Raw genomic sequence first — 14,508 nt, forward strand, 5'->3', positions numbered from 1 at the left:
TCTTCCTTATAGGCACAGTCATTGGGAAGAATATATAGATAATATGTCATCTGATGGGATAGAACATGACTTTCTTTCTGTTGGAGGGATAAAGAGGTACAGTAGAGGCCCATAACATACTAAGGGTGGTTATAATGCTCTATACAACTTCATTGGCAGTGTTCCTAACTCTTTTATGCGCGGTAAGACCTCACGGTAACTTTCCATGCAGTCAGCATGATGTACCTACCACCTTTTAATTTGATATTTTTATATGTTAAAATGTGCTTTAATCTTACTTTGTATCTTTTACCTTATTTCAAAGAGCAAACATCACAATATCAAATATTGAAATGAAAGAATAAGTATTGAAAATAAATAGTAATATAACTTAACTAATTTCATTCTATGCACTAGGGTAATAGTTCAAAAACGTCTTAGAATTAAATACTTCAAAGTATAAAAATAATAGTTTTATCTTTTCGTATTCAGATCTTTGTAGATTCTACATAAGTTGTGCTAACAAAGGGTGCAGGTTATCTGGTCCTGGAGGTGTACTGAGCAGACGTGTGCAAATGGGTCCAATATTTTAACTTAGAGGTAAAACAAATAGTTGATAATGTATCATACCTGCGTATTAACGTACATTATGCAGTGCTGAGCACCCTCTAGCTTCTCTCATTTATGCATATATTGTGGCAGGTTGTTGAAATTTGCAAAGCAGAAGCAAGTTTTCCTGAAGTTCATCATTTAAAGGACGCTGCAGATTAGATTTTCTGATGTAGCGGAGATGCGCAGGTTGTTTTGGGGATGAACATCTAGATCTGCTTTTCAGACACAAGCAATCCATTGGTTTCTTCAGCTTTTGCAGGGAAGTGTTTCAGAAAGTGCTATAATTTACAAAACATAATGTTAATTGCATTTGACAATATGGTAGGATAAGCCATTGAGAAAGATCACGATTCCGATTCAGGAGTGGTTGCCATTAGATATCCACTTCCATACCGTCCATTTGATGCTCCACCCAAATCCAAAGGAGAAGCATTCTCCGGGCCCAAGTATGAGCGATGAGTTGGCATTGGAGATGGAGTCTCACTAGGCACTTTACTCAGGATAAAGCGAGTTTCATCATTATCTTCCAAGTTTGAGATATCTTTCATCATACGGCCCTTCTTGTATGACACCGATAATCTATTCGAGCCATCGGGTATTAATTGTAATTGCCAGAGAATGAAGATAAGAGGCACTGGAAGGATTGCCAATATTATGAGGCAAATAAGTAATGACAGAGCCCAAGTCGGATACAACAGATATTGTTCTTCAGCCTGAAAGAGAGAAATTTTATGGTAATATTATACTCCAAAGACAATCTGCAGCGGTAAAAAAAAGGAAGAAACCCAATTTAACCAGACCAGCTGCTGACTCGGGAAAGCCAAGAACCGAACGCTGCGCAGTAACAGAGGGCAGTCACTCTCTTTCTCGCCCACCTCTTGCCCTAAATTTCTGGGGCACCAATTTTATCGTGGACCATATTAAACATGGAATGGTTTTTATTCGGATCACAGGAAATTACCAGTAATAATTTCAATGCAAACCATATGTAAGTACACAAAGGTTCTACTGCAGGGAGCTTTATGCTGAAATCTTTGAACTAAAACTCCTTTTACACAGAGCAATAAATCGTTTTTTAAATTAAAATTTATTACAATGTTTTTCTAAACCCAACACTCTGCAGGTTCCTGAAGCAGTTTTGTGGAAACCCTGAAGAGCCCTCAAAGGTCTCCTGCTGCAGACAGGGAATTTGGGGGAGGGGGGGGGGGGGGGAGGGGGTTCGAAGTCGCCTGCTGCAGACCGGGAATTTGTTGGAGGGGGGAGACTCAAAGTCGCCTGCTGCAGACAGGGAATAGGGGGGAGACGCCTGCTGCAGACCATTGACTTACAGCTGGATTTATAAAGAAGAGTAGGGAAAAGATGGCTAATTTCCTACAACTTTTTTAGTTTTCATTGCAATATGAGACAATAACGATCAAATTATGTATATTTTTTTCTTGAGGTAGGAACAGTGGAAAAAACAAAATAATGCCGCAGCGGCCCAACAAGGTTTTTTTTTACTACTTCACTTTTCCTTTCCCATTCTCTATTCTAAATGTCATCTTCCCTCATATAACTTCTAATTTGCCTTGCTGCCCTCCAGCCTTCTGTATGTCACTAATCCCAGAGATGAAGCCTGTGATACGTATGGTGGGTACCCTGTACTTACTAGTTCTTTGATCCAAGCACTGTATCCCGGGGGACTGAAAGCCAGTTGAATCACACTAGCTGAAAGCAGAATTGCCATAAAGATTGGAGAAACATACTTCCACGAATAAAAGTAGTAGGCATATGGGCGAAACCCGAGCATGTCTGTAAGCTCCTGCATGAACCTGCAATGCACACAAAGAAATTGTAAGATCCAACATTGTAACAACCTTTTACACGGGTCAATAACACGTTCAGAGTCTGGCATCCAGCGGAAATCTTAATTATCGTTCAGTGTAAATGCTGCCATGACAGAACGATGGATAAGAATTTGTTCGCTCATTCATTGTCCATGTTCTGCATGCAGAAAACTGAAGGACGGATCGGCCATGTAAACAGGTAGCATCACTTAACAACTGCCTGTCTACTGTGAATGGAGGCGGGCGGAACGATCCCCGATCCACTCTTCCATTCGCTGAGCGATGCTTGTTCCTGTGTAAAAGCACAGGGAGAATTTTCATTGGAACGACCTGTTGGACATCTGCGCCTGACAGATCGTCCCGTGTAAAAGGGCCCCAAGTCTAGTGAACAAAGCAAAAATAAATAGACGCAGCGCTCCTCTTGTCCTTGGGCCGTGTCTGCTATTGTGGCAAAGCCTTAAGGTACCTTCACATGGGGCAGCTATCGTTCAGAACCATACGAATGACAGTCATTGGTTTTTACACACAGCGATGATGGTTGATTAGTTGTTTGCTGAAATACCGTCCATAGACAGGATCTCTATGCGACTTCACTTGTAAGTTGCTCAACATGAGCGACTGTCATTTTACAACAGACGGCTTTTAATCAACCAACGATTATTTTTTGGCAAACTGAAATGAAACGACTAGTGACTTATCACTTGTCACCCTCTCAGCGGCCATTTTTACACGGAATCCCTATTGTTTGAATTTGCTCCTCCAAATGATTATTCGTCCGACAGTCGTCCCACGTAAAGGTACCCTTGTAGTAGTGAATGCTTTTGTAAAGCAGCAGACCTTTTTTTAAAATTCATGCACATATGCTAATGTTTGTGTTAGAACGAATGTTATCAGTATCGGAGGGCTCTAAAATGCAGCTATACACGCAAATGCATCAAATAATAGACTGCTAGGTTGGTTGCTTGCAGACAGTTGTTAGTGCCCGTAAGGAAATACAGCTAACAATGTAGAACAGGACACATATGAAGGTGCACTAAAAACTACTGCAAAGGAAAATTGGACAATTTTCTCCACTCTCCAAATCATAGGTGTACAATCTGTTGTCTGCAACAATCTGTGAAGACCCGAACGTCATGACAGACAATCCTGACAGTTCAGAGGGAAGTACTTACAGCCATATCTGATTAGATATTCTTCCTCTTTGCCCTGCACTGATCACAGATATGCTGTATCGGTGCCGGACTTCGAAGAGGTATGTGCGCTGCCACTCTTATGAGAGGCGATGTTGGGCTGTAGAGATTTTAGGCAACTTAATGGAGCATTCTAGGAACATAAGGTTACTGTTATATCTAATGAAGGCCTTTCTATACAGTGGAAAAAGGGTATGCCAAGCTTTTACCGGCCTGGTGGATACCAAGAGGACACCATTTGGCTTCTGCCAGGTATATGGAAATGCTCAACAAGCGTGTTCCCAGTGCAAAAACAAAACGTGACGACAGCCTTACCCAGGCTTTAACGTGCGTATTCCCACCTGGCCATCGGCTGATCCAATGAGGAGCAAATGGGATGTAGAATAGACTGCGCTTTCATGCTGCCCTTCGCTTGTTGTTTATGGGAGTTATAAAATGCCCAGGTATCTCTGTGTTTTCCTGATAGATCGGAGTCTCAAAAGTGAAACCCCTACATGTCAGGCATTGACGGCATATTCTGTTGGTACACCATACACTAAAAAAGAAAAAGCAAATCCCCATGGAGGTGAATGTAAGAAAAGAAGTATACTCGCCTGGTGGGCGCACAACAGCCCATGGGCTTCACAATGGCAGCTGCAGCCTTCTTAACGCGAGACCCGGGAATAGGACTCATGAAGGATAGTTCAGGAAGTCCCCAGTGGAGAATCGGTCAGCGCTACTGAAAAAAGGAACGCTCGAACCACGAGATATTGGAAGGTGAACTTTACTGGTAATCCATCTCTAAGTCGTATTGACTTCTTTTTCAAGCCCAGTCAAGTCAAGGCTTGTGGTCCGTGCATTCCTCTCCCAGCAGCGCCGACTGCTTCTTCACCACTGTAGTCCCCCTGGATATACCATAAATCTCACAGACTGAGCCAAGATTTTTAGTTTTACGGGAATTCTTTGAAACTTATAATATGGCCCTTAAGCCAAAATGCTAGGCTCTGCTGCTCTAAATGAACTAAAACGTGATCCTAAATTGTAGATTGCTATGGGGAAAATCAGCGACACAAGAGCGTATCCTGGCCGACATCATACATCTGTAATACAGATACAAGTGTCCAGGCCTGACCGCGAGTCTCCTGACCTGAACTTGAGTTTGGGGCAGGAGACCCGCGGCTGGGCTGGAACACTGGTCCTTATTATGGACGCATAAATGCATCTGTGACACGCTTGTGGCCCCCTGTCTTCTGCAAGTATTTTCCTTTCCACTAGTTTTCAGTAATATACCCCAGTGTGTGCTGTTCATACGGGCAACTACAAGTTGTAAAACTGAAATAAAAATACATTTTAGTACAAGATTAATAAAGGTAAATGGAAACAGAGGAACGTACAACACAGTTGGATTGGTCTTCAAGACAGTTCGTCTGTTATTTCACCAGTGGCTTTTTATGCTATTTACAGCACTCATAGAAAACTCCTTTATATACATATCTTAAATGGATTTGTGTCGATCTCAGTTTACGTCTAAATTAAGATTCTCTTTCTATAGTGGAGCTGAGCACTGTCCCGCAGCTTCCAAGTTCCAATGCTGAAGCCAGCCATACCCGCTGCGTGGACGGCGCTCAGAGCAACCAGTATTTCTGCATTGCTTCCATGTTGTATATGTCCTGTGCAAGGACGACAGCTCAGGAAAGAACCTACTTGAAGAGAGAAGGTTCAGGTCGGAGGAGTTAGACAGGGAGGGTTCTTACTTCTTTGTGCCATACACCCAAGCTACTGCAATGTTTTCCAGGATGACCACAATGGTGAGTGGTAGTGTGGCAGAGTAATCATCAAACATGGTGACGAAATAATTCCCCGAACGCTGAACAAAGATCAAGCCCAGCAGGAAGGCAAGGATGCAACAGCCGACTACAAGTATTAGCAGAAAGAAAAATTATACAGTGAAATGATGTGCGTGGAACATGAATGTAACATCATCAACATGCAAGTCATACATGCAACCGCAGCGGATCGGGACAGTTCGGCGGTCAGCAGAACTTCCTCATTCAGGATCCGCGCGGTTTGGCTGTAAAAAGTTAAATCAATTGAGTCTATCATTCGTAAACATGCTAAGCCGAAGGTCTGCACCCCACAGACTGATGCATATACGTATCCTCTAGGGGAAGCTATGCCATGGCTAAACATACCAGCGGATGAACTGCAAGTCTGGATTGTATGACTGTAAATATCCATCCTTAATAATGTGCATCCTATCAGCAGTCATCAATGGTAATGATTCTATCCCTCCTCATATTATGGTCTGGTTGGTGATCATGCTTATATGGCAGTCAGACAAGCATTGTCTAAGGAGGGGGTACACATATCTGCTGGACATAAGGTACATTAGGTGGTCATCACCTCCCATTAGTACGGGTTCATCTCTACTGGTTGTTTAGTGTCTGCTTAGCTGTAATTCTACCACTCAGGAAAGGGATAAAAATCTAGAAAAGAATACATCAACAGAATAATATATAATCATAGTATCAATATGTGGCTAAGGGTAAAACATTACCATTTACAAGCAGATATGCCTACAGTATTCTACCAAAACTCCTGCATATATATATATATATATATATATATTTAATTCGGTTTGTAGACTTAAATGACCTCAAGGATCACTACAACACCGACTACTGCAATTAAAGTCCATTTAAAATGTCACATTACCCCTTTTTCTGCTTTTTGGCAAATCAAGAGCCACTATAAAAATTGGCTAATTGCAATGATCTCAACCAGTGTCCGAAGATGTAAAGGGCCATCTAATTAGAAAACACATGTTTAAATCCCCTATTAGCACATACAGCGGTTTCCTCGTCACAGACCTCCACTGCCCACTGTGTAGACCACAGCTACGATGGTTGCTTCTCTTAATGGGCACTGAATAATGAAGTGTTCCTCAGGTGGGGGCGCTGCGGAAGACTTGGACACTCGTTACTAGGTTTCCCAACAGACTGCAGCTGCTTTGTAGGGATCCCGCTGCAGGACACCCCGTGATCAGCTACGTTTTGGAGGACCCTTTTAGTATTTTAGGACTGTCAAAAGTGGGCAAGCCCATTAAAAGGTAAAAGAAAAAAATAGGACACTATTATAGTGTTAAACGTGTAGGACATGACTGCTGTCCGATTGTCTACGGACCATTCTAGCTCTCTCGTTTAGTAAAAGTCTGGACCATAAAGGGAATCCTACTTTGTGTTCAACTGTTACAAGGCAGCATGAATGCACATTTTAGAAGGGATATCACATGCGGTCTCCAGATCTCACACACGTTTTAATCATCTTATTTACTGTACATTTTTTCAAAATCTACTGCTCCATTTTCCATCTTCTGGGCATTATTACAGCTTTTTATTATGTACCATTGGTTATCAGTGGTTATATGGCATTACAGCTTCCTGTCTATTTGCATTTGTGTTATGAGATAATTTGCCTAGACAAGTAGGCAACTTCTGCTAGCGGGAACCAAAGCTGTTCATTCTGGGGGGAAGGCCGGTTTCAGACAAGCGTATTGTAACAGGTCCATAATACGCATCAGTAAATATGGACGTTACAACTGCAGGTCATCAGTATTTGATCATTTTTCCTTCCATATTTTTTTATTTTCTACAAAAGAAATACCAAACCGTATTTATTCAACAGAAAATAGCAATACAGAGGCAAAAATGCAAGAAAAAAGGGCCATGCTGTGTTTAAAGAAAAAAAAGGCTGTTAAAAACACAACCATGTGAGAAGATACTTAAAGGGGTTGTCCCGCGAAAGCAAGTGGGGTTCAGCACTTCTGTATGGCCATATTAATGCACTTTGTAACGTACATCGTGCATTAATTATGAGCCATACAGAAGTTATTCACTTACCTGTTCCGTTGCTAGCGTCCCCGTCTCCATGGTGCCGTCCAATTTCAGCGTCTAATCGCCCGATTAGACGCGCTTGCGCAGTCCGGTCTTCTCCCTTGCGAATGGGGCCGCTCGTGCCGGAGAGCTGCTCCTTGTAGCTCCGCCCCGTCACGTGTGCCGATTCCAGTCAATCAGGAGGCTGGAATCGGCAATGGAGCGCACAGAGCCCACGGTGCACCATGGTAGAAGACCCGCGGTGCATCGTGGGTGAAGATCCCGGCGGCCATCTTACTAAGGTAAGTAAGAAGTCGCGGGAGCGCGGGGATTCGGGTAAGTACTGGACGTTTTGGTTTTTTTTTACCCCTGCATTGGGTTTGTCTCGCGCCGAACGGGGGGGGCTATTGAAAAAAAAAACAAAACCCGTTTCGGCGCGGGACAACCCCTTTAACTAATGTAAATCTATGTATTATAGTCTGGAAACCACGGACCAAATACTGAGCTAAAATACGCTTATCTGAAAGCAGCCTGTGTGTAATGGGTATATTAGGGGTAAATTAAGATGATGTTATATAAGGAATCCGTCCATTCAAGATGAATGGACAATATTACATCTACGTCTCAACACTAGCATGTTTATTGTTCATTTATGAGAAGCAGACGAGGCAACTCATACAACTTGATTAAACCAAACAAGCAAGCTGTTTCATTGAGAATGATGGAGAACCAGGACCGTGGCGTTGGAGTCAAAGTCTATTTTCAGTGGAGTGAAAGTTTGGAAAAGTAGCGGAGTCAGAGTCAGCAGCTTGACTTACTGACTCCATAAACCTGTGGAGAACCATTACAGAATCCAATCTGGATAACAGGCTGAAGGATAAGAATACCCTCAGTATCTTTACATCCTCAAGGTTGTAGATTATTCCATATCAGCTCTTTTATAGCTCTTACACACTATCATTTTGCAGTAGGTCTTTCCATGCACAGATGTGTAAAGAAGATAAATCAATATCACTTACCTGTCAAAATTTCTTTTCGTACTTTAAATGTGTCAATAATAGGAGTAGTAATACCAGACATCGTGCCGATCATACTCCCTAGACCAAGGTTAATTAGCATAAAGAAAAACATGACGGACCAAAACGGAGAAGCTGGAAAGTGGGTCATCGCCTCAGTGAACGCAATGAAGGCCAAACCCGTTCCTTGTACTGCCTGCAAATGCACAAAATCACAATTCATGTTACCGAGGATGCACGTTTTTTTACCTTAAAAAAAAAATCCCATTTTTTTCTCTAAGTGGTGGTCTATAAGGTGGAGGCTCCCACTTGGGTCCATTCATCTATGAGACAGATTAGAGAGCCTCTAGCAAGCAGCAGTTCTCGCTCTGGAGGACTCAGGTCATCCATGTTCAGTTCCTGTAGGTTTCTATGTAGCAAATATATATCATACGTTTCATAGGACAAAAATATTGACTTTATGGTTCAACTTGGATGAGATTGGACCTAAATTATACTTTTCATCACTCCATGAGGATATGCCAAGGGCTCAGCTCCTGATTCCGTACCATCACTGTGCTTGTGCTGTATAGCAAAAATGCTTTCAAAAATAGAAGTGTTAATAGTTTCTTTTTATCACTTTTCGAAATCATGTGACTGAAAAAAAGAGAAATCTAAATCAAATTAGTGTTTAGTGTGACTGGCCTTTGCCTTTAAAACAGAATCAGTACTATCCAATACAATTGCACAGTCAGGGACTTGTAGGGTTTTGGTCAGGTGTATACGATTAATCAATTATGCCAAACAGGTGGTGATAATCAGCATTTTCATATTTAGGTCGAAACACAGTCATCAACTGAAATAAAAACAGCAATGTATGAGGCTTAAAACTAGGTGAGGAACAGCCAAACTGAGCTTCTGGAAGAACTGGCAGAAACCAGAGAGACCCAGGTACACCCATCTGCTGCCTGGACAGAAGTAGTCTTCATGGAAGAATTGCAGCCAAAAAGCCATACCTTCCATGTAGTAACAAGGCCAAGTGACTCAACTGGGCATAAAAAACAAAGGAACGGGAGTGCAGAAAAATGGCAGCAGGCACTCTGGACAGATGGTTCAAAAATTTTAAATATTTGACTTTAACAAAAGGCAGTTTGTTTGCCGAAGAGCTAGAGAGCAATACAGTAAGGAGTGTCTGCAGGCAACAGTGAAGCATGGTGGAGAGCGTTAGGCTGGGTTCACACGGGGCGGATTTGCCGCGGAAATTCCAGAATTGGCCAGCCATGTGGCCGAGATTTCTCAGAAATCTCGTCCACACAGGACGGCAAATCCGCTCCGGCTAAGCCGGCAGAAGCCGCCGCTGCAAATTTGCCGACCGCAGCATGTTCATTTTTCTTTTTTTGCCGCTGTGGCCGCGCTCTCCTCTATGGGAGCGCCGGCCACAGAGGAAAAGCGAGCGGCCAGGCCGCTTCAAAACCGCAGCGGGTTTTGAAGCAGCGGTTCTCCCGGCGGAAATCTCACGGTTTTTCGCTGCAGCCAAACCGCGGGATTTCCGTCGGGAATCCGACCCGTGTGAACCCAGCCTTACAATTATGAGTGTCTGCAGGCAGCAGTGAAGCATGGTGGAGAGTGGTACAATAATATGTGTCTGCAAGCAGCAGTGAACAATGGTGGAGAGTGGTACAATAATGAGTGCCTGCAGGCAGCAGTGAAGCATGATGGAGAGCACTACAATAATGAGTGTCTGCTGGCAGAAGTGAAGCATGGGGGAGAGCAGTACAAAAAGGAGTGCCTGCAGGCAGCAGTGAAGCACAGTGGAGGTAAGTTACAAGTTTAGGGCTGCATTTCAGCAAACGGAGTTGGAATTAATGGTATCCTCAATGCTGAGAAATACAGGCAGATATTTATCCTTTAATGCAGTACCAGCAGTAAAGCATCTGATTAGCTTCAAATTTATTCTGCAGCAGGACAACAACCTCAAACATCCAGCCAATGTCATTAAGAATTATCTTCACTGTAAGGAAGAACAAGGAGTCCTGGAAGTGATGATACACACAGAGCCCTGACTGATTATCTAGTCTGTCTGGGATTAAATGAAGAGAAAGGAGGACTGGAGTGAGTCTACATCCACAGAAGATGTGTGCTTAGTTCTCCAAGATGTCTGGAACAACTTCCCTGCCAAGTTCCTTAACCCCTTCCCGCTCCAGGGCGTAAGTTTACATCCTGGGAGCGGGGTACTTCCCGCAACAGGGCGTAAACTTACCTCCTGGGGATAGCCTGTGTTGCCAGTGCCTGAGATCGCTGTATATCACAGCGATCATCAGGGCTGTGGTGAAAATCCCCCAGAGGGACACAAATGTAAAAAAAAAAAAAAAAAAAGATTAAAAAAATGAATTTAAAAAAAATGTCAAAAAAAGTTAAAAAACAAGCCTTTTTTATGCTTTTTCTCAGATTAGCTTAAAAAAAAGGTAAAAAGAAAAAACTTTAAAACCCCACATATTTGGTATTGTCGCGTCCGTAACGACGCGTACAATAAGTTGCACATGCTTTTGACTGTGCCCGGAAAAAGGCATTTTAAAAAACTGAGGCAAAGTGCTAATTTTTAGCATTTTGCCTCACTAAAAACGCAATAAAAGTGATCAAAAAAGCCGTATGTACGCCAAAATGGTACCATTAAAAACTACAACTCATCTCGCAAAAAATAAGCCCTCATGGAGCTCCGTACATCAAAAAATTAAAAAGTTACAGGACTTTGAATGCAGCGATTTAGAAAAAAAAAAAAAGATTTCCAAAAAAAGGGGTTTTATTGCAGAAAAGTGGAAAAGCCTAAAAAAAATGTAAGAAAAAATGGATTGTGTAATTTATGCTGCATGATTAACGCTGTAAAAAAAAATAAAAAAAAATCTATGGCAGAATTGATGTGTTTTCTCTCCCTGCTATCATAAAAAAAAAAAATAAAAGTTTTACAATATAGTCAATGTACCCAAAAATGGCATCATCAAAAACTACAGTTCACCACGCAAAAAACAAGCCCTTGTCTGGCCGCGTCGATGAAAAAATAAAAAAAATTATGACTTGATAAATGGAGAAGAAAATCTGCCAAAAATCCTTGCGTCTTTAAGCCCAAAATAGGCCGTGTCATTAATGGGTTAAACAACTGTGTACAAGTGTACCAAGAAGACCTGATGCTGTCGTGAAAGTAAAGGGTGTCACACCAAATATTGATGTGATTTAGATTTCTTTTTTATTCAGTCACTTTGTATTTTGTTAACTGACAGAAATAAAAAATATTAACACTTCTGTTTTTGGAAGCGTTCTTACTTTGCAGCATTTTTCCCATACCTGCCTAAAACTTTTGCACAGTCCTGTACATCACAGGGTGGGAAATGGTTCATTGTATAAAGGACAATTTCTGTAGGATGTGGGCTGTAGTGCAGCACAAGGTTTAGTGCTTAATGACGTGCTGCACCTGAACATGCAACCTGAAACTATTAGCAGCATTATTTATTTTAAAGCATCATTAATTCCAATTAGCAGTAATTAGCAAGCACAGTGGCCGCAATCACTATAATTAAACCCTTTTACTTTCTGCCAAGAGGCCAATATAAGACAAATAAATGAAAAGAAAAGGCATTTAAAAATATAAATGTGGGGAGGGTGTGTGTGGGGGGGGGGGAGGGTGTGGGGGGGGGGGGAGGGTGTGTGTGTGGGGGGGGAGGGTGTGTGTGTGTGGGGGGGGGGGGGGGTCAGGTTTAGACTTTGAATGAAATCTGGAAAAAGGTAATAACATTGGCTAAAATACAAAATGAATGGCAGGTTGCACAAGACATCAGAACAAATCCCCCAGAAATGCTCTATTCTGGGACTTTTCCTATTGATGACCCACAGGATTGGTCACAACAGCTGATCGGCAGTGTCTGCCGCTCAGGATCGCTGCCAATCCATTGCATGTCTGGCCCATAGGCACTGCAGAATGACATTTACATCGGTGGTCGGCGCTGAAAGTGTAATAGCCGACTTCACTCTGATACCTTCTATTACATTTACAGCTCTGACCGCAATGAGGAGCCAGAAGTGTAATAGAAGAAGGATAGAGAAAGAAGGTGGAACAACCCAAGGGAGGCAAAAAAAGGAGATGTGAGGACTGTGCCCTTTGTGGGGTTCTTGCTTTTTTTTGCATAAATTAAGTGCAGCCGCCCCAAAGTACCGTCACACTCTCCTGAGTGGATGTATGAATAAAAGATATCAGAAAGTTAACCAAATTATGTATAAGGCGCAACCTGGATATATATATGGTTGTACAAAGAGGATATTGCCAAACTTATTTATAAAACCAGCTTATATACACGTTTCGAGGTCAGCCAACCTCTTCCTCAGTATTTGCTGGGGACTTACTGTACATAACACAATAGCCATTTAAAGAAAATAAAAAGGACGAGGAGAAGGGGAGTAAAAATAACAATTTTATATCATTCAACAATGCGAAAAAAAAGGTAGTTACAGGTTTCAAGCTTGAATATAAAATGATAGATGTAAGAAAAGTAATCAATAATAATATACACACACACACACACACACACACACACACACACTCTTCTATTCCTACACACCTCTATTGATTACCTATTCTGAGGATAGGTAATGAATAGTAAAAGTCTCAGAATACCTCTCGAAATATATAAATACAAAGTAACAAGACAATAGCATGTATGACCCCTAAATAATATTAATCGTGAGATGGTGACTGGGGATCAAGAGAGGTCGGAGCTATTAAATGGGATCTTTATCTCCGTATATACAAAAGACTAGTAATTATAAAGGAAATTAATAGAATCAGTGTTTCTGGTGGCGCAAAGTGCCACACAGCTCTGTTACATGTGCGTGTTACAGACACACACAGCTCTGCTACATGCGTGCGTGACACACAGACACAGCTCTGCTACATTACATGGGCATGTCACAGACACACACAGCTCTGCTAGATGCACGTGTCCCACACACAGCTGTACTGCATACATTTCATCAGCCTGTGCTGGTTTAGGATCTGTGATGAGGTCACCGTCATGAGACCCACGACTCCTCCCACACAGGTGACTGATCACATGACTGTGACATCATCAAAGGTCCCGTCAGCAGGCGGCTGCTGTCCGACTCTGCAGGTTTTTAGGAAACTGAAGCACCAGTGATGACGTCAGCGTCCTGTGATCAGGGGTGGAGGGCAGAGCCCAGGTGACTGATCACATGACAGTGACATCAAAGGTCCTGTGAGCGCACAGCTGCTGTCAGGCTCTGCATGTTTTATGCTGTAGGACCTGCGATGACATCACAGTCATGTGATCAGGGGCGGTGCACGAGAAGCACTCACTCACACAGGGACAAGTGGTCGTTAGCACTTTGAAGAGAGTGTAGATTATGTAGGTACATAGGCGTATGTGATAGAAAATAGTATTGTGAGTGTGTAACAATGCAGGCCTGGACCAGTTGTGCCGCTGACTGATTGGACTTTGGTCAGTTCTAACAGGTCCCTGGTCTTCACCCTTTAAAGATATTTCTAGAGGGATGTGGCCTTCACTGCAGAGAACTTGCAGAAGGTCAGAGCAGGCTTCACACAGCCAAATAGTAGTCAGGAAACAGGCTCAGGTCGAAACAAGCAGAGTTCAGAAAGGTTAGATACACAAGCAAGAGTCAAAACTAAGAATCAGGCAAGATACAAGTGCAAAATAACCAGGAGCTGTTGCTCAGGCACCCTGGGGGAAGAGTGCCTTAAAGGGGTTGTCCCGCGAAACAAAGTGGGGTTATACACTTCTGTATGGCCATATTAATGCACTTTGTAATGTACATTGTGCATTAATTATGAGCCATACAGAAGTTATTCACTTACCTGTTCCGTTGCTAGCGTCCTCGTCTCCATGGTGCCGTCTAATTTTCAGCGTCTAATCGCCCGATTAGACGCGCTTGCGCAGTCCGGTCTTCTTTTCTGAATGGGGCCGCTCGTGCCGGAGAGCGGCTCCTCGTATCTCCGCCCCGTCACGTGACGATTCCAGCCAATCAGGAGGCT

At 42.6% G+C, this 14,508-nt stretch overlaps 1 protein-coding gene across 1 annotated transcript in view; it reads right to left on the reverse strand.

Annotated features, from left to right (window-relative positions):
• Positions 1 to 662: 662 nt before the first annotated feature.
• The window catches only part of SLC6A17 (solute carrier family 6 member 17), a 63,727-nt gene continuing 49,881 nt past the window's right edge, over positions 663 to 14,508 (reverse strand). The window contains exons 9-12 of the mRNA XM_066598683.1: positions 8,478 to 8,670; positions 5,341 to 5,500; positions 2,240 to 2,402; positions 663 to 1,304 (exon numbers count right to left, since the gene is read on the reverse strand). Of these exons, the coding sequence (XP_066454780.1) occupies positions 936 to 1,304; positions 2,240 to 2,402; positions 5,341 to 5,500; positions 8,478 to 8,670 (885 nt within the window). The 3' untranslated portion in view covers positions 663 to 935. The remainder of the gene's footprint in view (positions 1,305 to 2,239; positions 2,403 to 5,340; positions 5,501 to 8,477; positions 8,671 to 14,508) is intronic.

Source organism: Eleutherodactylus coqui, chromosome 4 (genome assembly GCF_035609145.1).
Source record: "Eleutherodactylus coqui strain aEleCoq1 chromosome 4, aEleCoq1.hap1, whole genome shotgun sequence".
Classification (NCBI taxonomy): Eukaryota; Metazoa; Chordata; class Amphibia; order Anura; family Eleutherodactylidae; genus Eleutherodactylus; species Eleutherodactylus coqui.